At 37.4% G+C, this 27,699-nt stretch overlaps 1 protein-coding gene and 4 non-coding genes across 5 annotated transcripts; 1 reads left to right on the forward strand and 4 right to left on the reverse strand.

Annotated features, from left to right (window-relative positions):
- Positions 1–1,356: 1,356 nt before the first annotated feature.
- On the reverse strand, positions 1,357–1,428 carry Trnad-guc (transfer RNA aspartic acid (anticodon GUC)). Its single transcript has one exon. It is a non-coding gene; the product is annotated as a tRNA-Asp (tRNA).
- A 279-nt stretch (positions 1,429–1,707) lies between these two features.
- Positions 1,708–1,778, reverse strand: Trnag-gcc (transfer RNA glycine (anticodon GCC)). Its single transcript has one exon. It is a non-coding gene; the product is annotated as a tRNA-Gly (tRNA).
- Positions 1,779–4,973: 3,195 nt separating this feature from the next.
- Trnad-guc (transfer RNA aspartic acid (anticodon GUC)) lies at positions 4,974–5,045 on the reverse strand. Its single transcript has one exon. It is a non-coding gene; the product is annotated as a tRNA-Asp (tRNA).
- A 281-nt stretch (positions 5,046–5,326) lies between these two features.
- Trnag-gcc (transfer RNA glycine (anticodon GCC)) lies at positions 5,327–5,397 on the reverse strand. The gene has a single exon. It is a non-coding gene; the product is annotated as a tRNA-Gly (tRNA).
- A 14,353-nt stretch (positions 5,398–19,750) lies between these two features.
- LOC129773455 (uncharacterized) lies at positions 19,751–21,676 on the forward strand. Its single transcript, XM_055777063.1, has 3 exons — positions 19,751–19,786; positions 19,828–21,516; positions 21,590–21,676. The coding sequence occupies exons 1-3, from the start codon at positions 19,751–19,753 to the stop codon at positions 21,674–21,676; spliced, it is 1,812 nt and encodes a 603-aa protein (XP_055633038.1).
- Positions 21,677–27,699: the final 6,023 nt, after the last annotated feature.

Consider the following 27,699-nt stretch of genomic DNA (forward strand, 5'->3'; position numbering starts at 1 on the left):
CGAAATGGTATGATATACACCTCATTCGAAAGATAAAATGTCTACGTGTTCTATGTTTGTTACTTTTTGATCCAAAAACTTGTTTCAATTGCCTTAAATTTGTTTTTAAAACAGGCTATTGAAATCACACCAATCGGTATAAAAGCGAGTATCGCTCGGAAATCCACTCAGTTATGATTGCGTAACGATTGAGGTACCATCGCTGGAATGAATGGATGTTTCCCTAACACAGACTTCAACATCATGGAGCCAGGGGAAACGTGTATTGCAAACTAGATGCAAGCAGCGGGAATTTTTGAACTCGTTTGCGTTTTCGCAAATCGGAATGTTTTCCTAACACAGACTTCAAAACAATGGAGCCTGGGGAAACTGGCACTGCAAATTAGATGCATTTGCAAATTGCAAATTTTTGCAAATTGGAATGTGTTTTCCAAACACAGATTCCGAAACCAAAAAGTTTGGAAAATCGGCATTGCAGATCTTGGCAGTACTTTTATACTCCCATGCATTTTTACACTGCGGAAGTCGTTTTGCTAACACAAAAGTTGATAACTATTTGCTGCGATAACCACTACCATAATGCATGAATTGACCTAAATTGGGATTTGTTTGCAATTGAATTCATTTTTTTTTTTCATTCATTCACTAGTTCAATCAATACATACAAAAGATAGCTCTGCGCAGCAGCGTATTGTCAACCTTGCGGTTATATCATAGATATTACCCATCCATAGTTTTCAACAGATTTGAATATCTCATTCTAAGAATTTTATGGCGGCTAGTTAAAATTGGTAGCTTCCTCCAACGTGTATGGCCTACGTGATCCATATGACTGGCTAATGTTTTTAATCAAAGTTGAAACTCCATCGCTTAAATGAAAATAATTTAATTAATATAAAAGTGAAACTGACATGACATTGAAAAAATAGTTCACAACGCCGCTTCTTCTCGTTTTTTGCTCTACCCACGCATTATACGAGTTTTGGGATACCAGTTAATGTACAAATGTGATAATTTTAATAACACTAATCAGTATTAAATATGAATTAGCTTCTATTCAAATATATCTGTAAATAGTACATTTGGGTAAACGCTGCATAGGGTTAAATGTTATATTCGGATAAATGTTTCATTCGGAAGAATGTTCGATTCGGCTTACTTGTCACATTCTGGTTTTTGTTACATTCGGGTGATTAGGGTGAATATCTTTCGGGATGCTATCGTTCGGGTAAATGTCTCACAATTATATTTGACATCTCCAATTGAAGGAAAAGTGTGTGAAGATGAACAATCCTCAAACAAGTGCTAACCATATTCATCACTACGCTTGAAACTAATTTTGGACATTACTTTGGACTCCCCGACGGGGAATTGAACCCCGGTCTCCCGCGTGACAGGCGGGGATACTGACCACTATACTATCGAGGACTCGTTTTCTTACATCTTATAAATTGTATTTCAAGCGGATTAAGCCAGAATGGAAAATCTCGTATTTATTTTTAATTTGGGGACATAAAAAAGTTTTTAGAATTTACAAAAATTGTTAAATACAGTGAAGCGATCAGCCCTCCGATCGAGTTTCGATGTTAACAAAATTCTTGTCTGAAGAGTGTTGAAGTCATCAAAAAGTACAACAGTAGTATAAACACAAAGTATTTCATCATGATGAAGGAATGTGTATAAAACAATAAACTAAAAAAAGACTTTTGCATCGGCCGGGAATCGAACCCGGGCCGCCCGCGTGGCAGGCGAGCATTCTACCACTGAACCACCGATGCTTGTTGAAGATGATACAGCTTTCTACTCATCCCATCATCGTCAGTCAAACTTCAATAAACCTATCATACGATCAATGCACTCACGTTGCAGGATGGATCTCGACGTATTTTTAATGTATTACCTTGAAACATTGGAAAACAAATGATCATTTTATAAAACGAACTGTCAGATCGAGAGACATCTCTTCAACAGAGATTTTTCGGAGTTCATAGAATTCTGGCCCATGGAACCTTTAACCCTCACTTCAGAGATCCGGGGGCCTATGCGATTTATTGCCGTGATGTTGATGGAAAAGCGCGTTGGAATTACAGATCCATTTCAAAATTCTGTTAAGCTCCAGGATATTGCTTACTCTATGAGCGACAAATTGACTTATTTTCAATGGTATGCGTTTGTTCGCGACCAATAGCGCGAAAGATGAGCAAGTGTCCCATTAGATAGTTCCCTTCCAATTTTTCCCTATCCCTATTTCCAATCAACCCTCTCCCTCCCTTCAATATGTGGTGCACGAACGACAGCAGCATATCCCGATACCTAACATGAGCCAATCGCTTACGAACAAATATGTGACAGCGCACAATTCATTCCATATCCAACCAACATGTGTGCAAGATCGCGAATAAATCCATCCAATGGTCTTCCTGAGGATTATAGTGCCATATTATACCGAATCTGAGCTATCAACATCCAGTCTTCCTTCAGCCGAAAGATACGCCATTCCCTTCAATCGTGCGATCCACCAGCGTTAGCTATATAGTCGATATCTTCAATAAGATGGCAACCAAACTCGCCAATTGTCAATCGAGACGAGAGCAGATCCATGATTAAGGGTTACTTGAGCATCCGGTATGGCTTCGAATGCAATCAAAATCCAACTATGCAACGTCTGCTCTGTAGCGGGCAAACACGAGAACGCGGCTTATTTCCACCGAACCAAAAACATCAACGTGAGAAGAACTTCAGCCTTCCGGATCACGTCGTTTTCTGGATGGACCGACCCACGAGTCTCAACAGTTCCGTTGTGAAAGGTGGAGAAGTAACCGCTGTAGTTAGACGGAGCGTCTCCTGCTGGTAGCTACCTCTTACTTTCATCTTCAATTGATTGAAGTAATCAGAGTTGAAATCAACACTACGCTATAGTCATCGCCATCACGGCTTTCTGACCTGATCGAACGCGTGCATAAGATGGTACGGCTGCTCTTCTTTTGAGCGACTTAACCAAGCTGACGAAGCGGCGATTTAAGTCCATAGGCATAGTCAGTGATCTTTTGTAGATCTTCTTGTAGAAGTTCTTGGTGTTTGAAACCTCATCAATTCCGACCGCAAAGATTATTCATTCTGCACTTACATATAAGTTGGTCTAAATGAATCGTTTTTTGGTAACTGTAAAAATTTCAGAAACCCCATTTTTTTAATTATCATCACGGACAACGCTGCGATAAATATACAATTTAATTCATTGTTTACATCCGAGCCGTAAGAAGCATGCGCTACTCAATTTAATCGGAATTGAGTAGCAAAAAACCCTATTTTAAATATTACTTGACTGTAAAATCTGGCAACATTTGGCAATAGCGCAGATGGTAAGCGCCTCGGTTTTCCGTGCTGAAGGTTGGGCGGTTCGAGTCCCGCCACTGTCTAAAGAATTTTTCGGGTTGGAAATTCATTGGCAACATCTGGCAATAGCGCAGATGGTAAGCGCGTCGGAATTTTTCGGGTTGGAAATTCGTTCGACAACCTCGAGCAACAAGCATATCGCGTTGAGTTTGCCACACAATGCATGATTGGGTACAGTAAAGGCATAGTTAGCCTCAATTCAGAACTGTGGAAATGCTATTTACTTCTTTCCCTTCCTTCTTCAAAGCAGAGGTTGAAGTTTTCTCGCAAGCGCGTCAATAGGTTTCTCAAAAAAACGATTTAAATATATGGTGCATTCTTTAACATAGACCTACGAGCATCATTCAGTCCGGTCCGTTTGGTTCGAAGTGCTGGAATTGCTGTGCGTATTCACGCAGATGGGGGATTTACAAACGGTCCTCGGCGTCTACAGGTCCGATGATTGGATTATCGGCAAGTTGAACTAGCGACTTATGTAAGTATGGAATCTACCCACCTGCTATAGATAATTTATCAACGAGACAATGAAGCAACGATAGGTTGCAGCTGTGTTCGTGAACTCCAAAAACTTTAATCGTCACGCAGAGATTTTGGGCAGGAATTATGAAGTCGACAGGTTTTCATATTTATTATCAGGCAATCCAGGGTAGATATCTTGTTGATTGAGCTGTTAACTTTAGCCTCTGGTCAACTAAACATAATTTTCAGAATTGATAAATGCGATGAATATTCGTTAAATACAGTGAAAATCATCCATCAATCAGGCATCCTTGTAGGCCGAAGAAAATATCGATTTTTGAGAAATAACGTGGCCACGTGGCCAGAAATGTTAGCAATTCTTCAAGGTTACCAGAGGATGTTGGTAGCATTTATGACACAACTTGTCGCGCGTCAGAGTCAACTAGACAAACCGTTGGATACGATAATTCATCAGGATCAAGCAATACATTCCTCGCACCGGGGGTGACGAATTTATCCTCAAATGCTTCAGAATTGGACTTTTAGATAGCTTCTAGCGATTTTCTCTCTTTTTCTGATTCGCAGTTATAGGCCTATTTTATTCGTTCTTCTTCTAATAGTTGAACTGTATAGTTGTTTCGATTTGTTCGGTTAAGCGTATTTCGCTAAATGGCTTGCCGAATGAATTTCTTTATCCCCAACCTAATATATTGTTTTCGCTACCATTAGCGCTTCTATACTCTTTTGGAATATGATTTTCTACATTTGGAGCGAAATTCCTATACGCGTTGACATCTTTGTATTTACTTATCAGTATTAAATATGAATTAGCTTCTATTCAAATATATCTGTAAATAGTACATTTGGGTAAACGCTGCATAAGGTTAAATGTTTCATTCGGAAGAATGTTCGATTCGGCTACTTGTCACATTCTGGTTTTTGTTACATTCGGGTGAATATCTTTCGGGATGCTATCGTTCGGGTAAATGTCTCACAATTATATTTGACATCTCCAATTGAAGGAAAAGTGTGTGAAGATGAACAATCCTCAAACAAGTGCTAACCATATTCATCACTACGCTTGAAACTAATTTTGGACATTACTCAAAAAATACTGACTCCCCGACGGGGAATTGAACCCCGGTCTCCCGCGTGACAGGCGGGGATACTGACCACTATACTATCGAGGACTTGTTTTCTTACATCTTATAAATTGTATTTCAAGCGGATTAAGCCAGAATGGAAAATCTCGTATTTATTTTTAATTTGGGGACATAAAAAAGTTTTTAGAATTTACAAAAATTGTTAAATACAGTGAAGCGATCAGCCCTCCGATCGAGTTTTGATGTTAACAAAATTCTTGTCTGAAGAGTGTTGAAGTCATCAAAAAGTACAACAGTAGTAATATAAACACAAGTATTTCATCATGATGAAGGAATGTGTATAAAACAATAAACTAAAAAAAGACTTTTGCATCGGCCGGGAATCGAACCCGGGCCGCCCGCGTGGCAGGCGAGCATTCTACCACTGAACCACCGATGCTTGTTGAAGATGATACAGCTTTCTACTCATCCCATCATCGTCAGTCAAACTTCAATAAACCTATCATACGATCAATGCACTCACGTTGCAGGATGGATCTCGACGTATTTTTAATTTATTACCTTGAAACATTGGAAAACAAATGATCATTTTATAAAACGAACTGTCAGATCGAGAGACATCTCTTCAACAGAGATTTTTCGGAGTTCATAGAATTTTGGCCCATGGAACCTTTAACCCTCACTTCAGAGATCCGGGGGCCTATGTTCTTTGTATTTACCCAACCTTAATGACAATATCTTGACCCCTTGTCAAATCATCGAGATGAGGTTGTAATTTTGATGCCAAATGTCTTAAAATTGCATGAAACGTCGAGATATTCTGTCATCTCGAATTTTTTTTTTTTTTTTTGACAAAAATCGACACTCTGGGACAAACTGGTTCTTTTTCGGAATGCGAGGCAAAACGTATGGTTTTGTGTGCCAACAAAAATAGTTATATCGATTTTTCATTCGGAACTGCTGCGAAATGTTGATTTGAACAATAATACACTCAATGCGAAATATTAACTCAATCGTACGTCATTTACTAGTGTCGCAGACGTTAAAATTTTAGTTTTTTGAAAACCAAAAAATCACCGAAAATCGGGGTTTTCAAAAAAAAATTGATGCCAATTGTCTTATAATTGCACGAAACATCGATATTATTATTCTATTAAATTAGAAAACACTTTCCAACTCAAATTTGTAATGAGATGTAATATTATCACGCTCCTGCCCAACAGCACCATTAGCTATGTGGATAGAGTGGTCGTGGAAAACAGTATATCATTCCCTCTGGCCTTCGTTCGATCCCCATTGACGCAGTTTGAACTTTTTTTTGTTTGCAATCCCAAAAAAGATGAAAAAAGAAAGAGATGGCTGCTTCCATACATACAAACATTTTAAAGCGTTGGGGGACATATGACATGATTTGCCTATTTGACGCTTGAAGGCAGGAAATGACATGTTTTCTGTCGAAAATGAAATGCTTTCTGACAACGCTAGTATGGGTCTATTTGTTTATCGATTTTAAGGGACTCTGAAGGTGCGACAAATTACAATCAATTTCGATTTAAAAAAATATTAATAATATCTCTTCTCCATCTACTACACATACAATTTAGTTTTAAAACAAAACATTTGTTCCGCTGCGGCAGCGGAGAAGATAAATCGAATGATAGATAATTTATTTTTTTTATTAATTCGTTTATTTTTACAGACTCAGTTACTTGAGTTTAAAGGAGCCGAATTCTTAAATATAATTTTAAAACTATATATATATATAAACAATTTTCTTACATCTATGGTTAGTAAGGTGGAAAACCGATTACTCGCGGTGTACTCGAGATTAGAAGGGTGACATATTTTTAGGAGAAGGGATATAAGGAAATTGTAACAATGTTGATGAACACTCAATTCTTAAACCTATTCGCATATCTATAGTGTATCTACATTTCACCTTATTCTACTATTTATAGCAAGGGGACGAATTACCCGCAAAGGAAGGGAAGAAGGGTATAAGGATATAGGGACAATCACACACGAAGATCGATAGCTTTAAGAAAAACATATATATGGGACATGTAATCAAGGTCTAACCGAGCCAACACATCTCTCACCGGCACATTGGGCTGTTTTCCTCGGTCCCGAAGGGAGTTTTCTAAATTCGATCTGGCGACCAGATACACCTCGCACGACCAAACAACGTGCTCGATGTCGTGATAACCTTAGCCATAAACGCAGAGATTGCTGCTGGCAAGATTGAAACGGAAGAGTAGTGCATCTAACGAACAGTGATTGGACATGAGTCGGGAGAAGGTGCGAATAAAGTCCCGACTCAATTCCAGACTTTTGAACCACGGTTTAAGGCTAACCTTAGGGATGATTGAGTGGAGCCACCGGCCCAATCCATCTTCATTCCACTTGCGTTGCCAGTTAGCGATGGTATTTTTGCGGACTAAAGAATAAAATTCATTGAAGACGATTTGACGCTGATAAATATCGCCTTCAATTGCACCTACCTTTGCCAATGAGTCAGCCCTCTCATTACCCGGAATTGAGCAATGTGAAGGGACCCAGACAAAGGTAATGACATAACAGCGTCTGGATAAAGCACTCAAAATTTCTCGTATTCTCTCAAGGAAGTACGGCGAGTGCTTTTCCGGCCTCACTGGACGGATAGCTTCGACAGAGCTAAGACTATCCGTTACAATGTGTTCAACAGGTCGTGAGGCGACGCTGTCCAGCGCCCAGTGAATCGCTGCCAATTCAGCAATATACACTGAGCAAGGGAACTGAAGACTATGGGAGGTGCTGGAAATGTTGTTGAACACTCCAAATCCTGTGGACTCGTTTATAGTGGACCCATCAGTAAAGTACATATTATCACAATTGATACCCCCATACTTTGCATCGAAGATCGTTGGAGCGATTCTCGATCGTTGACAATCTGAATATCCATGGATATCTTGCTTCATGGGCAGATCAAAATGCACGGAGGAATTGATGTAGTCAGGAAAACAAACACGGATGGGAATATACAAAGAAGGATCAACCTGCATGAAGATGAATTCATGATATGAACTCATGAATCCAGAGTGAAAATTTAACTCGATCAGCTGCTCAAAATTTCCGATCACCAATGGGTTCATGACCTTACACCGGATAAAGAACCGAAGAGATAATAAATTGAAGCGATCATTTAGTGGGAGTACGCCTGCCAAAACCTCGAGACTCATGGTATGCGTTGAGAGCATACATCCCAACGCAATACGGAGACAAAGATACTGAATTCGCTCGAGTTTAATGAGGTGTGTTTTGGCAGCTGATTGAAAACAGAAACTGCCATACTCCATCACTGAGAGAATAGTTTTTCGATACAACATTATAAGATCTTCTGGATGGGCTCCCCACCAGGATAGATAATTTTGATAGAGATCATTCCATTTAAAATGGTAAAGCAGTAGAGTATTATGTCACCCTGTTCAGGCAAAGCCAGATGTGTATTTCCTATTTGATAGATATTAAACGCTTTTCACCTCCTTCATCGCAGATAGGGCGTCAATCCGTTTTCAATATCTCCACGCAACATTGATGTTAATGTCGTACGTTTAACCTCTTAATGTTACTAAACAAATTTCGTTATCTCAATCAAGTGTCGCTGATAACTCGATGACAAATCATCTATTTTGGTACAGCATGTTTGGCATGTAGGATGGGTCCGCTGCCGTTCCCGTCGGATGAGGATTGCCATTATCGAATCGTTCACGGTGGATTATTTGTGACGCTAACACGGAAAGGGAGGTGTATCGAAAACAGTTCAATTTAATTGAACAATAGCAAGGCTAATTTATTCACGGCGGAAGCCACACGCTGCTGATTCATTGCTCTCGCCGCGATGAACTGATAAGTTGAGCGAATCGATTTGGCTCTAGCGAGCAGTGTTCATTCCCCTTTTGCGGCCGGAATTACAACGAGGAAGTATCCCTTCTTCACAAGTTTTCCTACCACACGATGGGTTTCGTTCACTCAAAGTGGAAGATTTTTGACAGCTGTCGATTGTATTCAGCATTTGGTCCTGTCTTTCTTGAGTGATAATGATGTATCGCTGCGTAAAAACCATGCACTGGTTAGCTTCAATGATGGGCGCTGTTTTTTTCCTCTCACCCTTGCCAATAAAAAAAGAATGGGTTTTGATTGAATCTTTCATCCGTTATTGAGCAGGAACTCAACATAATTTGTCATAATTAGACGTTATGTGCGAAGGATTCCTTTCAGCATGTTAAACCTGCCTATCATCATATTGTCATTTATTTTACTCTTCTGATATAAACTTTACAACTTAAAGAAATTTCAATTTATTTCTCAATGGAAAAATGAAGGTATAATTACGAGTGCACCTTCGTGCTAAACAAATACTAACACACAACGCATCACAGAACGTTTGCAGAACACTGAGAGCAACAGCCTTCCCTCAGTCATTTACACTTCGGAACTGTGATTTTTAGTTCCATGCAGCCTGCGGCGAATTTCAATATTACAGACTAGCATCGTCTGTGACAAATAACCCCACGGTAGTCAAGACATGAAATACGATAGCGACAGTGCAGAAAATAATACAACATTATGTGGAACGGCTATCGTGTTGTGGAGCGTCCGCTTTTCAGATGTATAAAGTATAAAGATCTTATGTGATAAAACGCACCTCTGAAGAGTCAACGCGTGATATTTCCGGGAAAGACACATAACAATTGTCATCGTTTGTAGAGCCACCAATCATGAAATGTCTGGGTTCTAGTATGCCTCTTCTTATCAGTATGTAAACTTGCACATTCCAATTTACTATACTCACGCACGACACATTTCGCATTTCATTACGAATGGAAACTTTATGTTTGTTGGGTTAGGGAATAAGTTCATAACGTTTTTATATTCCTTTTATTTTACAACGATGTGTTTGTTGTTTGGCAAAGGGTAAGTATTCATTCGATAGAACTCTTTCTACTCTACAAAACTACAAAATGTTAATTGTATTTTTGAGGATGCGAGGAGGATGCTTTCGAACGTTTTGTATTCGTTCGAAAACAAGAATGACGGTAAATATCCGAAGAGATAAACAAGCGGATTGAATAATATAATTCCGTAGTTCTACGTCAAAAATGCGGTAGTGTCCAAGATACAACCCCTTACAATTTTTTTGTAGCCTCCCGACTGGAAAATAACTGCCTGCTCCTGGTTGCTAGGCCTCTCTTCTAACTGACAGAAACTGAATCACAAAGGGGTGAGGGTTGTGATGCAGTTTCCGCTTCTCTTTATGAACTGAACAAATTTTATTACCCCATTAATCTAAGATTTAATTTTCAACAGAGTGGACTAAACAAATATGCTTCGGTCGATCACGCATAGTGCTGTTTCACTATAGGGCATAGAGTACAATTAAACACAATGCATACAAAATTGAGGCATATCATGATGTGAGCATCGATTTTTAGGATGTTTTCCGCAATCACGTTGACCTCCAAAAGTTTTTCTTTTTATCTCATTATATATTGTTATATATGTTATATTATATTATTCGATCCACTTGTTTATCACTTCGGATTTTATTTTGGAATGCATCGAGTTTTTTTAAATAACTAATTTATTTGGTTCCGTCCTCACTTGAACTGCGCAGCCAACTCGTACCAGACACTCCTATATGCCACCTGAGGTGTGATCGAACCCCACAACATGCCAACAATAAAGTTTTCCTACTGCAAATTGAAAGCATACAGAGATCTTTTGACGTGGGACTACGTCTAACCGGAGTATATGGGGGGTAAAATGAAAACATAAACACAGAACATGCAGGAAAAAATGAAAGATTCCAAATGCTTATAACTCGTACATTTCTTACTGGATCGGAAAGATGTTCACATCAACTGATAGGAAATATTTCTACGTTTCTATCGCAATTAATAAAATGTTATTTTTCATTCGATAAACAATTGAATAACTGTAAAATGTTAAGCGTTATCTAAACGCCCTAACTGCCTCGTTTTCATTGGCCCGATTTACGGTTTCCCCAACACAGTCATCATAACCAAGCAGCGTTGGGGAAACCGGCATCGCAAATACATGAAAGTATGGGGATTTTTGTTCTCACCGAAATGTGTTCCCCAACACAGACTTCAAAACCAAGCAGCGTTGGAGAAATCGGCATTGCAAATACATGGAAGTCGGGGGTATTTTTGTTCCGACTGAAATGTGTTTCACTAACACAGACTTCAAATTCATGGAGTGTAGGGAAATTGGCATTGCAAATACATGTAACTCGGAGGCATTTTTGTTCCAACTGAAATGTGTTGCCCTAATACATACTTTAAATACATGGAGCGTGGGGAAATTTGCATTGCAAATACATGTAAATCGGGGGTATTTTTGTTCCGACTGAAATGTATTTCCCTAACACAGACTTCAAATCCATGGAGCGTGGGGAAATTGCAAATTCATGCAAGTCGAGGGGCATTTTTGTTTCGACTGAAATATATTTCCCTAACACAGATTTCAAATCCATGGAGCGTGGGGGAATTGGCATTGCAAATACATGCAAGTCGGGGGCATTTTTGTTCCGACTGAAATGTGTTTACCTAGTACAGACTTCTAAACCAAGGTGTCATCATATCAAACGTAAAAGGACTGTCATTAAATTTACTTGTAACGAAGAACATAATCATGAAACAGGTACTGTAGGAATAATATTTAACTTGAGAAAACATTGTATCATTAATATATAAGTATGTAGCCTACATTTGTTTGATGAAAATGAATGAATAAATCTATCACAATTCATGAATTGAACTTACATGGCATTATACAATCTTTTTACTCACAAAGCAAATATATTGGATTCAATTGAATTCGGAAATTGTTTCATTCAATCAAAAATTTAATCAATACAAACAAATGATTGCTAAGCTAAGGTAGTCCCACGTCAGCCTTGCGGTTATATCATAGATATAACCCACCCAATTTTTTTCTTCCTGGAGAATGTGTAATGAATGTGAACGAAAATTCTTCCATTCTTATATCGAGCAGTGTATGTGTATATGTGTGTGTGAAATTTACAATAGGCATGAATGATGTTCGCTCGGTGTGTTGTACCTGCTGGCACGATCGCAACTGTGATTTCATTGAATTCTGTTACATACCGGTCAGAATCATATTTCGGACACTCTGTAATAATAACTTGAAATGCTTAGTGCCCTGTTGATATAACTATAAAATTATTATCACAATTGATTCTTCAGAGTAACCTTTTAGTTATATCATCAGGGCATTATGCATTTGAAGTTATTATTGACGAATTTCATGCCAATTTGTCTTAGGGGTTGGCAGCATCATCTCAGATAGTATTAAAACGTTGTGAGTGTAAAGACATGGGTCAATTAGAGTACTTTTTGGAAAAAGCCAGTTTTTTTTCTTAATTTTTTACAAAAATTTATAATTTAAAAACTAATTAAAAAACAAAATTCTTGTCAAAGGATTAAATGTAGGTACTTGTTTAAATTTTTACAAAAAAAAATGTCAAGATAGCGATATAGTGTATTCGACAAAGTTTTAGATCTTTTTTAAATATAAACTTTTGTCGAAGACATCAACTTCCTATCTTTTATAGTTTTTGGAATATAAGTCATAAGTTAAATTGTCACGTTTGACATGTTCTTGACATATTTCTAAATAGAGAAAAGTTAGTAGAGCATGTAAATTGCGATAGTTTATACATAAAAATGTTACGAATTCAACATTAGCAGTATTTTCTCGAAGAAAAAAAAAGAAAAAAGTTGTTGTTCGAAAAACTTTTTCCATGTAAATGTGCCCATCGTTCGATGTATGGAAAAATTGTTGGAAATTTTAAGGGCTATTTATATCTATTTTTTCAGAATTTGAAAAGCATATGTTTTCGAGGAAAATTCATTTTAATTTTCAAAATATATTTTTTCGATGAATTTTTTTTCCAAAAAATTTTTTGATAATTTTTAATGAAAACCAAAATAATTTCTTTGACTAAAATTAGGTAGGTCTAATAGATTTTTTCGTAGGGTTTCTTTAAATTTTTAGTTTTTTCTTAACTTTTTTTTTTGGAAACTCCTAACTTAAAATCTATAAGATCCACAAAAAGTTGGTCAGAGAATTAAATGTAGGAAATTACTTAGGTTTTCATTAAAAATTATCAAAGAATTTTTTGGAAGAAAAATTCATTGAAAAAAAAATATTTTGAAAATTAAAATAAATTTCTCGAAAACATATACTTTTAAAATTCTGAAAAAAAGGATATAAATAACCCTTAAAATTTTCCAACAAGTTTTCCATATATCGGACGATGAGCACTTTTATATGGAAAGAGTTGTTCGAACAACTTTTTCGTTTTTTTAACGTATGACTACGTCTTTCATTTCTGTACCGGGGTGTAAGTTCAATGTTTCCAAACCGAGAGAGTGACGCTGGACTGCAAGGTTTTGAACGTTAATACCTCTTTACCGGCTGAATGGAGTGGTATAATAACCACTTCATTTGAAAGATAAAATGTCAACGAATGATATGATTGTCACTTATTGGTCCAAAAAATCGTTTCAATAGCTTAAAAATTGCTTTGAAAGCAAGCCTTTGAAATCATAACAATCTAGCTGATTGATGATGATTGGTGATCGTAATGTGTTCCCGAACACGGACGCAAAATCTAGGCACCTGGAGAAACCGTTATAACGAATACATGCAAGCTTATGCTTTCCCATGGAGCAGTCATGAAAAATTGTTTGCGTGTGATTGCGTCCGGGCGAAGGAATATTCGCACCCATTTAGGTATTCGACTTGGTGTTCTCATGATGCAATCCAATAGCATATGAAAAATTGCCACATCACGATAAAAACGAAATAAATTTTATGCAAGGTTATAGGACTTTATTTCGTTTTCACCGTGAAATGACACCCTCAGTTTTTATTCTGCACAAGCAGTGATCATGAAAAATCTCGTGTTATTCTCACGAAAACAAAAGTGAATCATGTATCAAACATCTTCAGTTGCTTTTACAATGCCACTCAAATTCCATCGGTACGTTTCGGGACCACCAACAAGTTCGAAAGAGTTGAATTTCATGTTAATAACAATTCCATACTTATACTCATCCACCCACACACTAACAAGAAAAACTTTCAGCAATCTTTCAAAATATTCATTCATTCATGCATTAAAAATTGATTCAGATGCAATTTCAAATAAATTATAACCGAGCCAATGGTAGTCCTACGTCTACCTTGCGGTAATATCACATATATAACCCACTTCTTGTTTTCTTCTTTGAAAAAATAGTATTAATGTTCAATTCATAACATTTTTATGTATAAATTATCGCAATTTGCTAACTTTTCTCTATTTAGAAACATGTCTAGAACATGTCAAACGTGAGAATTTACACACAAAAATGTTACGAGCACAACATTTTTATTCAGGAGTCTTCATACAAAAATGACTTATATTCCAAAAGATGGAAAGTTGATGTCTTCGACAAAAGTTTATATTTTAACAAAAATTAAAACTTTGTCGAATACACTATATCGCTATCTTGACTTTAAACAAAATTAGGATAAGTTGTATTTTTTTTTCAAAGAAAACATGAAAAAGTTGTTGTTCGAAAAACTTTTTCCCTGTAAAAGTACTCTTCCGATGAATGGACAACTTGTTGGAAATTGTAAGGGCTATATATAGATATATATATATATATATATATATTTGGGAATTTTAAAAAAATACGGTTTTGAGAAAAATCAATTTTAATTTTTAAAATAACATTTTTGTCAGCAATTTTTTTTCCAAAAAAATTTTTGGTATTTTTTTGTGGAAATTTAAACAATTTCCTACATTTCATCCTTCGACAAGAATTTTGTAGGTATCATATTTTTTAAATCTTTTTTTTTTGTTAAAAATTAAGAAAAAAATCTGGCTTTTTCCAAAAGTAGTCTGATTATTTTTCGAATATTTCAAGTATACAACGTTGCTCAAATGACCCATGTCTTTACACCCACAATATATCATACGTTGAAAACGAACAGAAAAAGATGTACGAGTTGCTCGTTTTTGACGGTACGGGAAAGTAAGCACACAAATCGGCAGAACAAATGTATGGGAAATGGGAATTCTTCCAGTTTTCATTAATTTGAACTGTTCAGGAATTAAGGAATTGTAGTGTACAGCATTTGAACAATGCTTATAGAATTTCCTATTAGATTGGTATACAAATCATTGGAACTCATTCGCTGTGAAAATAGTTATTGATGTTAACTTTATTTCATAAAAACGTGGCCTGGTTTCTGATTTGGCACCCTTCCTGAAAGACGAAGTTCTACGTCAAAAAAATCAGATATAAGTATATTCTACTATTTAGATTTTGGGTAGCTTCTATCACAATTACCAAGTTTCAAAGAAAAATTAGAGAGAGTTGAGTCAAAATTTGCTGTTTTCGGCTGATTTGGTGTTTTGGTTCATATATCGATTGAATTTTCAAGCGGAAAATTAGAAACATGCGTTTTTTAATGTAAATTTATAGAATTATGTTCTACGGAAAAATATATATCATGTAAAAACAGAGTCACCACGTTAGATTTTAAAATCTATCCAGAATATAACACCATATGAAACAGACCACGTAAAACCCGAACAAAGTGTAAATTTATATCCACACCGTATAATGCCATAAATCTACAAGCAGCATCGAGAATGGCGTATTAATCGAATTATCGAAGCGAAAATAACCCTTTATGTAGATTATTTTTCGGTGAAAAGCAATCATCTTCCAATTATAACCGTTCGCCTGTGAGGGCTACCCCACAACCGCTGTCTGTTCTGCGTCACATACTTTCAGCAGCTGGCAAATAATTCACTTTCTGCATCCTCGACTGGTGAATTGCTGGAAAATTCTGATGAATACCATAAATTACAACCGATAATTCAATACAAATATTTCCAACGTGATAAACGGAAATTCTAATGAATCCAAATTTCCTCTGACTCAAACCGACTGTGAAAGCGATGCAGTACAGAGAAAATACAATGAATACCTCTTCTCGATCCGATTCGCAAGAACATGCAATTGATTATTTGTTTTTGATATCGATTTTCCGTTAGTTACTATTAAAAAGGTTGAAATTCTTCAAAACATGGATTCAACCCTTTCCTACGCTATGTGTTTTACTTCTCTCATTGAAAAAAAAACAAGGATTATTGACGAATCTTTTCTATTTGTATGATATTAGTATTGACGTAGGACTACGTCTTTGATTTCTATATAGGAGGGTCACTCGACGAAAAACTTGCTTGTAACGTTTATTAAAAGTTTTCAAATGCATATTACGTAGAATCGTTCTTACGATATATGTTATAATATATACCATTAGACGGAAAAGTTATCCACATTTTTTTTCGCCTGAGACATCAACAGTGGAAATAATAAAACAAGTGAGCAATTTAACAAATAAAAGAGGCATGTTTTGCAAGCGGGTGCGAAGGTAAATCGTGTGTTATGCACTCTTTCTTCCAACTTCGTTCCCATAAATGTCGTAGGTAACACAAAATTGCGTGCAATGATTCATTCTATCTAACAAATTAGCAAGGTGTTAAAGTAAGCGGATGCAAGATTTCATGCATCACTCAAACTTCATGCGAGATTTCATCAAAGCTACGAGGAAAGTGTCACCCATACAGTGATCGTTCATTGATTAGGAGGAGGCAGCGAATATCATGCGAAGAATTTTTGAGATATTAATATTCTTCATGACTCATATTCATAATTCTCAATGATTCAATTTCTTCTATGATAGATTGAGCAGTAAAACCAATACGACATGATTGTGATAGTCTGCAAACGAACATTATTTCACGGAAAAAGCTACTGCTTTCGATGCTAATAATAAAAATAAGACAGTGGAAAGAAATCACAATACCATAGCTACCCAAATAAAGCAACTTCATGATTTCATATGTATTTTACCTCAAAATATCACGAAATCGTGAGTATTTTCAACTTGTTTCTTTAGTTTCTTCCCCATAAATTTTATGTTCAATGTAATCAACCAAGTGCAACCAAGCAACCAAGTGTTCTGAACAATCACAGTCCTTCGTCAAACTTTCGTCCGTGCCCCTAGGCTCAGACCCTTCTACTTTTTTTTTAATAAACTTTACATTCTAGTAATATCTAGAATCTTTGTTTAATCTTTTAACGGGTACTGTCAACTATATTGCCACCAACGATTTTTTTTCTCTTCTTCGACAATAAATCATCATTTCTGGCCTTATATGGTAACTTGTTCTGATGCCTAGCAACATGCTTGATTTTTTTGCACGCGAAGAAATCAAAAACTATTCATTTTGGAGCCATTTTCGTGTTAACAACTCCCAATTTAGAGCAGCAAGAGCAAACTCCTCATAAACTCATTGAAAAACAGTCATTTTATTGAAGTTTTCAATAGAGGAACTGGTACAAATTCGGTACCCCATTCTGTTTTTTCGGACTCTTGGCCAATCGAATTTTTTTCATATTACGTCAGCTTATGAAGGGATCTATTGCGGACATTTCCCCGCAAACCGATTTCAAAAATCTTGATTTGGCTCGGAGCTTTGAGCATAGAGGTGAAACAACTTTAATTCGTGTACCCGAGATGCCTGGTTATAAATTCTGCACCCCATTTTTTATTTTTTCAAATTAAAAGAATCGTCCTGAAATTGTAAAATGTATTTTTTGACATTTTTCTTACAAAAGTGAAGTACAGTATGTAACGTAAATTAACTCAACTTTTACGAAAAAGCATGCAATTTTACAAAACAAAGAGGAACAAAAAAAACGATTTTTTCAAGAAAAAGTCTATAAAAGTCGCAAGCGTAGGCATGCAATACTTAGCATAGTGTATCATCAACACTATGTTTACATTGGGGTGCCAAATTACCCGCATACCGAATTTTCACTTTGGAATGAAATCTATGAAATTTGTGATTAAAATCTCGATATACTTACTCGAATTCGTTGAAGGACATTAATTTCTTGAACCAAATCAGCTGTAATCTTTGAAATCGGCTCACTATTCGATTTTTAATGTTTTTCAAAAGACGCACATGAAAAATTTTCGAGATTTCAAAAACAATAAAACTTGATTTTTTTTAAAAACGTAGATATTTTGTGTTTTTGGACGTCTGACGTTTGTTACTACATTACTAGAACACTTTTTTTTCACCACCAGAGTGTGCTCATTACCGCCGGAAATCCGGGTGGGTACCAAATCACCCACGGGGTACCGAATTTGTACCAGTTCCTCTACATATGAACTGCTGAGTCTGATCATGAGTTTTATTAGTTGTTTTTGTTGAAACTAACATCAAAAAATCAAATACAAAAATATCATTTTTACCATCAAGTTTTTTCCGCTGGACGGGCAGGTGGCAGCTATATTGTCACCAACATTTTATGCTAGCCGGGCAGTGGGAACTATATTGTCACCCATTTTTTTCAATGTTTTTGATTGTTTTGCGTATTGAAAAAAATAATATTTTGTGTATTTTAGCATGTAAACATGTCGTTGTATTGGAGTTTATGTTGATTACATGCCTAGTTCTCACGGCCCGTTAAAGGGTTAAACAACAATTTACTTGCTTTAATAACGGTTTTGAGACATATAACAATAAATATAAAATCAGTCTATAGCGGAGGAAAAGTGTGTTGAAAAAAAAAACATCCACGGAAAGAAAATTTTGTCATCATTAAGAAAAATTGCGAGAGCTATGTGATTCCCTTCATAATTTCTTTTCATCCGATTTCAGATACCATCACAACCGAGAGCATTTGATGCTCTTGTAAATCACATTTCCACTTTTCTTGAACCACTTAACCCTTGCGCTGTAAACTAATAACCATGCCTTCTTCGCTTTTCTATGGCACCAGCTGAGTTTGGTCTAGGCGAATCGAAACCTTCCTTTCATCATTGTCATCACAGCATCGGATTTATGTGCCGAATGTTACCCATCGCTCCTCCTCTGCGACGCATTTGGGGACGGCAAGGCCCCAGCGACCAACGTAAATAAACTGTTTAATCTGTTGTTGCTAATAGCGCTTGTTAAGGAAAGGTAAATCTTCCGGTCAAATTGATTTTAATCCGTATTATCCTAGTCAAAATGTCACGCCTTTGATAGTATACACTCCTACAAAAGTACATGATTAATTTGATGGCAAATAAAACTGAATGCACGTCTCTGCCTGATGTAGCTATTTTGAGTTTGAGCAAGAATGGAATGGTTAGTGGTGGACCATTCACTATGATATATTTTTGGGGTTCGAGATTATTGTCACTTTGCCACTTCGAAAGCATTTCATATTCATTCATCTTATATCCATACTAAGAACAATTTAGAATTTAGAACAATTTAGAACAGAACTTCTCTCTGGCTGATGGAATGGTTACGATAGGGAAGTTAAATATGTTATTTTTTTTGGTTATGTGGGTTCATTATGAGTCGATCAATTAATGCAAATTTGAATTAACTAGAGCTACATGTATACTTGTTATTGTTTGTTAAAGTGGAGATTGTATGTAATTTGCACTAAAGAAATTTGTTTGTATACTGGAACTATATGTAAAGTATGGAGACTATCATTAGAATGCAGCCTATCCATGTACATTGTTTCCCTCACGTTACCTGATGTCATCCTTAAGTAATCACACACTCTCACTACACACGATTCCCAGAGTTGTTATGAACACCATACTCAAGGCAAACAAATTCAACATATGCCATGCCAACGTTCAAAGTCTTTGTGCACGACGATTCTGTAAGTTTGAAGAAGTCAAACTAATGTTGTATGACTCCAAGGTATCCGTCGCTTGCTTCTCGGAAACATGGCTAAATAATTCCATTCCTGACCAAGCCGTTTCTATACCTGGTTACCGTCTCGTACGGAACGATCGGGCGTACAAAAGGGGTGGTGGAATTGCCATCTATATTCGTGAAAATATCCTTTCCAAAACGGTTTATTCTACGAATCTGACTGCTTCGTCGATATGCAAAACGGAATGCCTGGCTGTGGAGCTTAAAATAAGCGGTGCTGTAATGTTGGTCGCCGTGATCTACAACCCGCCGGACAATGATGTTTCAACTTTTATGCAGTGTGAATTGGCAACCTTATTATCAACTTATGAGCATTGCGTGCTTACCGGAGATCTTAACACTGATTGGTTACGAAGAAGTACCAGAAAAGAACGCCTAGAAGAAATATTCACAACGTATACCATGACTGTATTAGGCACCGAGCCAACTCATTTCTATGATGATGGTTGTTCTCAACTGGACTTGCTTGTCACTAACCGACCAGATGTAGTAACCACCTTTCAACAAGTGTCCGTGCCTGGCCTGTCTAAACACGATCTCATTTTCTGCTCGTGTAACATCAACACGTGTGCTATTGATCAACATTCCGTGGAAACCTACCGAGACTATGTAAATTTCGACCCAAATTTACTGCGAGATAGCATCAATGGAATTTCTTGGGACATCTTCCGCAATATTAACGACGTCAATCAACTTACTGAATACTTCAACAGTAGTATTATGTCCGTCCATGACTCGTGTATCCCACTACGGACTGTCCGACATCGCCAGCATTACAATACTTGGTTTAATGATGCTATACGTAAGGCAATCGTAGAGAGAGACATGGCTTATAGTGACTGGAGGACTGCTCCCATGGAATATAAGGATGGAAAAAAGCAAATATATACGCAGCTAAGAAATAGGACAAATGCTCTTGTTCGACGTGTCAAATCGGAGCACATCAATCGAAATATTGTGGTTGCTGGCTCAACAATGAACCTGTGGAAGATGGTGAGAGGTCTTGGTATTGGGAAGGTGCAAGATCAAGAAGATTGTTCTTTCGATCCAAACATGATAAATCATCATTTTGCCGGTCAATTCACTATCGACAATGCTGACAGTTACGAAACCCGAAGACCACAACCTGTCGGTGGATTCTCTTTCCAACAAATTGCAGCGCACGAAGTGTTGAATGCGTTTTGTGAAGTCAAGTCAAATGCTGTTGGAACCGACGAGATTCCCACCAAATTTCTTAAAATAATTCTTCCACTCATCATCGATCACATTGTGCACCTCTACAACATGATCATTAAGACATTGACATTCCCGGAGGCTTGGAAGTGCGCCAAAATAATCCCTCTGAGAAAGAAGAAACATCTAAACTCTGTCGAAAACCTCCGCCCTATCAGCTTGTTGAGTGTTTTGTCTAAGGTTTTGGAGAAGGTACTGAAGCAACAAATCAGTACCTATTTTACATCGATGAATCTACTAAATGATGACCAAGCGGGTTTCCGGCGTGGTCATGGTGTAAAAACTGCGTTGCTTCGTGTTTATGACGATATTGCTGGACTGATTGACAGAAAGGATAAGGTGGCTTTACTGCTGATTGATTTCAGCAAAGCTTTCGACACAATATCTCATTGTCGACTCTTGCATAAGCTACATGAGCGCTTCCATTTCTCATCATCTGCTGTTGGCCTCATGAAGTCGTATTTGGCCGGGAGAACGCAAATTGTATATTGTAACCATATCTCTTCCGCTGCAGTTTCCGTTACCTCTGGGGTTCCGCAAGGATCAGTGCTTGGACCTTTGTTGTTCTCTACATACATTGATGACCTACCCGGAATATTGAGATACTGTCGAGTCCAAATGTTCGCAGATGATGTGCAACTGTACTTTTCTCATCCTGACGTTTCAACTGCAGTGGCGCGGTTAAACGATGATCTTCAACGAGTAGTAAATTGGGCTTCAAGGAATTCGTTACGCATAAATCATACAAAAACCAAAGCGATTTTATTCGGTACTAACCAGTATATGGATTCAGATCATCCATCGCTTGTCGTCGAAGGGAATTACATCCAGTTTGTAGAACACGTGAACAATCTGGGCATTATTTTTCAAAGGAATCTCAGCTGGGACAAAGCAGTATCCACCCAATGTGGTAAAGTGTATGCTGGCCTACGTACATTGCGTGCAACCACGTCAGATCTCCCTCAGCATACGAAACTCCTGCTTTTTAAGTCGCTAATATTGTCACACTTTATTCTTGGTGATGTCATCCACCTTAGCATGAGTATGGCTATGATGTCAAAATTGGAAGTTGCCTTAAATGATTGTTGCCGTTACGTATACAATTTGAATCGTTTCACGTCTGTTCGGAACCTTCAGAGGAATCTACTCGGATGTCCTTTCCGTCGTTTCTATGAAATGAGGACATGTCTGCAACTGTGGAGAATTATTCACCGTAATGAACCCTTCAATCTTGTCCGAAAGCTGAGGCTGCTCCAAGGACGTCGCTCGCTCAACTTCGCGGTCCCATCCCATCGTTCTGCTTTATATGGTGAGTCATTTTTTGTGAGAGGAGTGGTTTATTGGAACGCGCAACCCATGGAACTTAAACGAATACAGTCGGAAACATTGTACAAAAAGGCTGCACTAGATTATTTCAACAGAGATTAGGTTAATAAACCTTTAAAATAATAATGTTTGCTAGAACTTATGTAAATGCTTTGTAAAAATCGTTATTGACAGAAAAAAGACTTTGTCTTACGTCATGTGAAACATTTAAATAAATAAATAAAATAAATATTTACCTTTAAAGCGTTAGTGGTTAAAGTGGCAATATTTAAAAAACAATATACAATACCCATTCAACCGAAAAACGGCAAAGCATCTACTTTTGTCTTATCTGCTGTGCGAGAATAAAACTATTGGAAATATTTAAAATGCGCTCAATCCTGAACTAATTGAATTACACATCCCGCTGAATCCATCCCGGGCTCACATCGGCTTTCTGTTTACAAATTGCCGCACTTCATTCCCAAAGTGGAGCCCCGTAAGCTCTTCAACCAAATGGCCTAGCATCCTTTCCGGTGAAGCACAGCTTGTTTTACATGTTCGCCTGAGCCTCCGTTCACTCACTCACTCACTCGCTCACTCAGCAGACAGGGCGCATCCATTCATCCTGTAGTTTGGCCTCGTGTAGTGGAATCCAAAGGACCCCAACCGTATCCACCAACGGCTTTGCTTCCAGCGGGACTTGCGAATGCAAAAGCAAGTACTCGAATCGTACATCGCGTTATCCCAACGTGACGACTGCTGGGAAACACATTTCACGGTGGTTTTAACAAACACAATTAAGGTAAATTGAATTTAATAATCATATCAACATCAAATGAGTGAAGTTGGATGGATTTATGAATAGACTGCTCCACTTTCACGGAGAATTCCGCTTGTGTGTATTATTCACTGACAGCGCCGGGTGGGAGTGAATCAAGGGTTGAAAAATGCGATGCTTGATGGAGAAGTCATCGTTTATCTTTGTTGGTTTTTTGGCGGTTTCAAAATTTGCAATGTAGGTGGGTTGCAAAGTTTACATTAAGATGAACACTTCTTACTTATAACAATAGTCAATAAATATAACTTCAAATGATCTCCATATAACCAACAGCAAAATTGGTCCTTTCCTGATGGAATATAATCTGTACAGTATGGTATATAGTTCGACAAAAGAATACCCAAATACGCATCAGTGCTGCTAATATTTGTAACATGCAGATTTGTTTTCATAGCTACGAACCATAAATAGAAGAAGCACTGACAATTGACACGAGTGTGTTATGCTTAAGCCTCCATTATGATTACCCTCCACGCGCACACTTCAAATGTACCTTTTCGTCAATTGTCATAAAAAGACGGGTGGGTAATGTCGGGGACATAACCGGAGTGACGTAGGACTATACAAAGGGAACAGCTTTTGTTAAATATATTTTTTAAATATATTGTTTTATTTTCTTCTCCTACGTGAATACCTACCTATCTACCTGAAAAATGGATTAGTTTACTGTTTACTCTTTATGAATATGTTGATGGTTCTGAGAAGAACCTTTGGTGTTGTGTTTTTGTTATCACTCGATATCCCCATCTTGTTCGGCTAAACCTTTCTGTTTAGCGATTGCATTTGCCACTCGCCACAGCTTTCACAGTTGGAAAATTTCTTCCCATCCAGCTTGTGACATATTTTACAGTAAATTACATTCAATGGCACGTCGCATTATCACCACTCAGTATCGGATTGGAGGTAATTTTAACCTGTAATTGAACATTTGCGATGACAGTGGTACAGTGTCAACTTTCAATGCTGGGTCATAATTTGGACCCCGAACTCTATGTTTACAAAAATGTCCAACTAAATATGTCGCATTACATGTCCGTCCAATTAGTTAAATGTCGAGATAAGTGTAAATTACTGTACTTTCAATCTAGAAGCAATTTAAGAATTGGTGAAAATCAATAAGCTCAGAACAACTGCCAAATTCACATACTCATCATATCCTGGCAAACAAATTATGAAAAAATCAATTTGTGTTTTATTATTATTTTGGATATTGTTTTAGAAAGCATTGAACTGTATTTCCTAAACTCTTTTTTGGAAGGTTTAATGGCCCTGAAAAGCGCATTGTTTTATGGAATGGTTCCAATTTAGAAAACTTAGTACTCGTGGTTTTGAAAAAAACCATTTCGAACGCCCTCGATGCCGCCTTGTTCTGGATTTGCCACCAAAGCAGTTTGTATAAAGAACAAACTTTTTTCTTCTGCTACCTGATGCCGTTTTGCGATTGCGTTTGCCACTCGCCACTCGCTGCAACTGCCTGTTGTCTTGATGTCCACCGAACCGAATGTGTTCTGTTCCGAATGCGAGTTTTCTGATTGTCGCGAGCAGCTAACTCGATCACTTCGGTGGCCGAAACTATATAACGCCGGCTAGGTGGACTACTGCACTGGTACTAACGCGCTCGGCCTAGCTACTCTTGCGGGGAACTCCAGAACTCCATATCAACACGGTTGGAGCGGGAGTTTGCCTTTCCCTTCACTTTTTCTCCTTTACCATGTCCAGACATGGCTGCTTGGGTTGGTTTGTTGATGTGTTGTGATGTGAACCGATGTGGTGTACGGTTTGGTTGAGAATGATCGTTACGGCAGCGGAGCGGGGATTTTTAAGCTGACTGGCTGGCTCGAGAATTACGCATGTGTGAGACTGCGACCAATGTTTCGTTCATTTTTTTCTTTTTCCTTTCCAATCGTGCTTCATTGTATTTCGCTGCTGCTCTGGTTGCCCGTTTTGGTCGGTACGATTTGAGAAGCACAAAATGGACCAATCAAAAATGGGCACATAGTGCATTTTGACAATGCTTGATATTTCACAATTATTCAATTATTTATCTCAAGAAAAATGAAATGTTATTCGTTATGATAGATGCGTAGATATATTTCCTATCAATTGATGCAAAAACATTTGCGATCTATTGAGAAATGCTCGAGTTATAAGCGTTCCAAATCTTGCATTTTTTCCTACTTGTTCAGTGCCTAGATTTCCATTTCACCCCCTATATCTTCCGGTTAGACGTAGTCCTACGTCAAAAGCTGTAGCATCAAGAAATGGTCTCTCGCTGGACTCTACCTTTTCAATTTAAATCCTCACGAAGCAAGCTAAGCGGATTATTACTTTTTACACTTTGACAAGCCCGCGGCAATCAATACTGCCTACCTTTGGTATTATGAATACCACCGAGGAGTCATGAAACGTTCTCATGCGTATGAATCCGTGTTCCGATGTACACCTTCACTACTAAATCCTTTGCATGGTAACTTGTTCGCCATTATCAATCAATCATGTCAAAATTTCCAGTTATTTCATTCGCACTTCATATCAAGTTCTATTTTCTTTTAGTGGAGAAAGAACAAACCATAATTCTTATGTTTTGACGTGGGACTACGTCTAACCGGAATATATGGGGGGTAAAATGAAAACCTAAGCACAGAACATGCAGGAAAAAATGGAAGATTCCGAATGCTTATAACTCGAACATTTCTTACTGGATCGGAAGGATGTTTGCATCAATTGATAGGGAATGTTTCCACGCATATATCGCAATTAATAAAATGACTTCAAATCCATGTAGCGTGGGGAAATTGGCATTGCAAATTCATGCAAGTCGGGAGCATTTTTGTTCCGACTGAAATTTGTTTCCCCAACACAGACTTCAAAACCAAGGTGTCTGGGCAAATCGGCATTGCAAACACATGAAAGTAGGGGGAGCATTTATTCTCACCGAAATGTGTTCCCCAATAGTGATGTCTAAATTTTTCATTTATTCGATTATCGATTAATCGTTAAGGCATTTTACAATATTCGATTCATTCGAATAATTGTCTTTCAATATTCGATTAATCGAGCGAATATTTATTTCTTGTAATAATCACGTATCAAGTTGGCATTCTGGTCGCGTGGTCTATCGCGTTGTCGATGTTAGATGGTTGGATAAAAAAATGTAGGATAAAAAATATTATATAGCCTAATTCTTAACCTTAAAATGCAATAACCTTGAGAAAGATTTCTTTTTTCATTAATCGCGATCACATTGACACTTATTCGATGTATTCATATTTTGATTTTAAATTATTCAATACAAAATTACTCGATTATAATTTCAGATATTCGATTATATGAATTAATCGAACGATTAACCGACGTCTCTATTCCCTAACAGAAATTTCAATACCAAGGTGCCTGGAGAAAATCGGCATAGCAAATTCATTCAAGTCGAGGGTATTTTTGTTCCGACTGAAATGTGTTTTCCTATCACAGGCATCAAATCCATGTAGCGTGGGGAAATTTGCATTGCAAATTCACGCAAGTCAGGGGCATTTTTGTTTTCACTGAAATGTGTTTCCCCAACACAGACTTCGCAACCAAGGTTTCCGGGGAAATGTACTTTGCAAATGAATAAAAACTGCGAGTACTTTTGTAATCGCTTGCCTTTATGTAGACTAGAATATGTTTCCCTAACTCGATCTTCTAAACTTAGGAACCTGAAAAAATCGTACAGACGCTAGATGCGAATGAATTTTCAAATTTCAAGCAAATTCGCTTCGAGAAGTACACTGAAGAGATGCAAACTTTAGAGGGAAACGCAAAATAAAATAGTCGTTCGATAATTTTTCCGTTCACAAATTTTGTCCTAGGCATCATACTAAACGTAAAAGGACTGTCATTAAATTTACTAGTAACGAAGAACATAATCTATCACAATGCATGAATTGCTTTTACATGGCATTTGTTCAATCTTTTTACTCACAAAGCAAATATATGGAATTCAATAGAATTCGGATCAATACAAAACGAATAATTGTTAAGGTAAGGTCCCACGTTAACCTTGCGGTTCTATCATAGATATAACCCACCCATTTGTTTTGACGTAGGACTTCGTCTTTCATTTCTGTACCGGGGGAAAGTTCAAAGTTTCGAAAACGAGAGAGTGACGCTGGAGTGCAAGGTGTTGCACGTTAATACCTCTTTACCGGCTGAATGGAGCGGTATAATAATCACTTTATCCGAAAGATAAAATGTCAACGAGTTATATAATTATCACTTATTGATCCAAAAAATTGCTTTGAAAGCAAGCTATTGAAATCATCATTGCTCATTGGTGATCGCAATGTGTTCCCGAACATGGACGCAAAATCTAGGCACCTGGAGAAACCATTATAGCGAATACATGCAAGCTGCGACTTCTTTTGCTCGCTTGCATTAGTGTTTGGGAAACCACAGCGGACACATGCAAGGCGTGAGTACTTTTACTCGCATCAGTTTCT

The sequence above is a fragment of the Toxorhynchites rutilus genome, chromosome 3 (genome assembly GCF_029784135.1).
Source record: "Toxorhynchites rutilus septentrionalis strain SRP chromosome 3, ASM2978413v1, whole genome shotgun sequence".
Lineage (NCBI taxonomy): Eukaryota > Metazoa > Arthropoda > Insecta > Diptera > Culicidae > Toxorhynchites > Toxorhynchites rutilus.

Excerpts from the sequence above, each read along its gene's own strand:
- LOC129773455 (XM_055777063.1), top strand. The coding sequence starts at position 19,751 with ATGCCAACGTTCAAAGTCTTTGTGCACGACGATTCT. Across the intron at positions 19,787-19,827 it reads TCTTTGTGCACGACGATTCT|GTATCCGTCGCTTGCTTCTC; the intron begins GTAAGTTTGAAG and ends TATGACTCCAAG. Across the intron at positions 21,517-21,589 it reads TCCATTTCTCATCATCTGCT|TTTCCGTTACCTCTGGGGTT; the intron begins GTTGGCCTCATG and ends CTTCCGCTGCAG.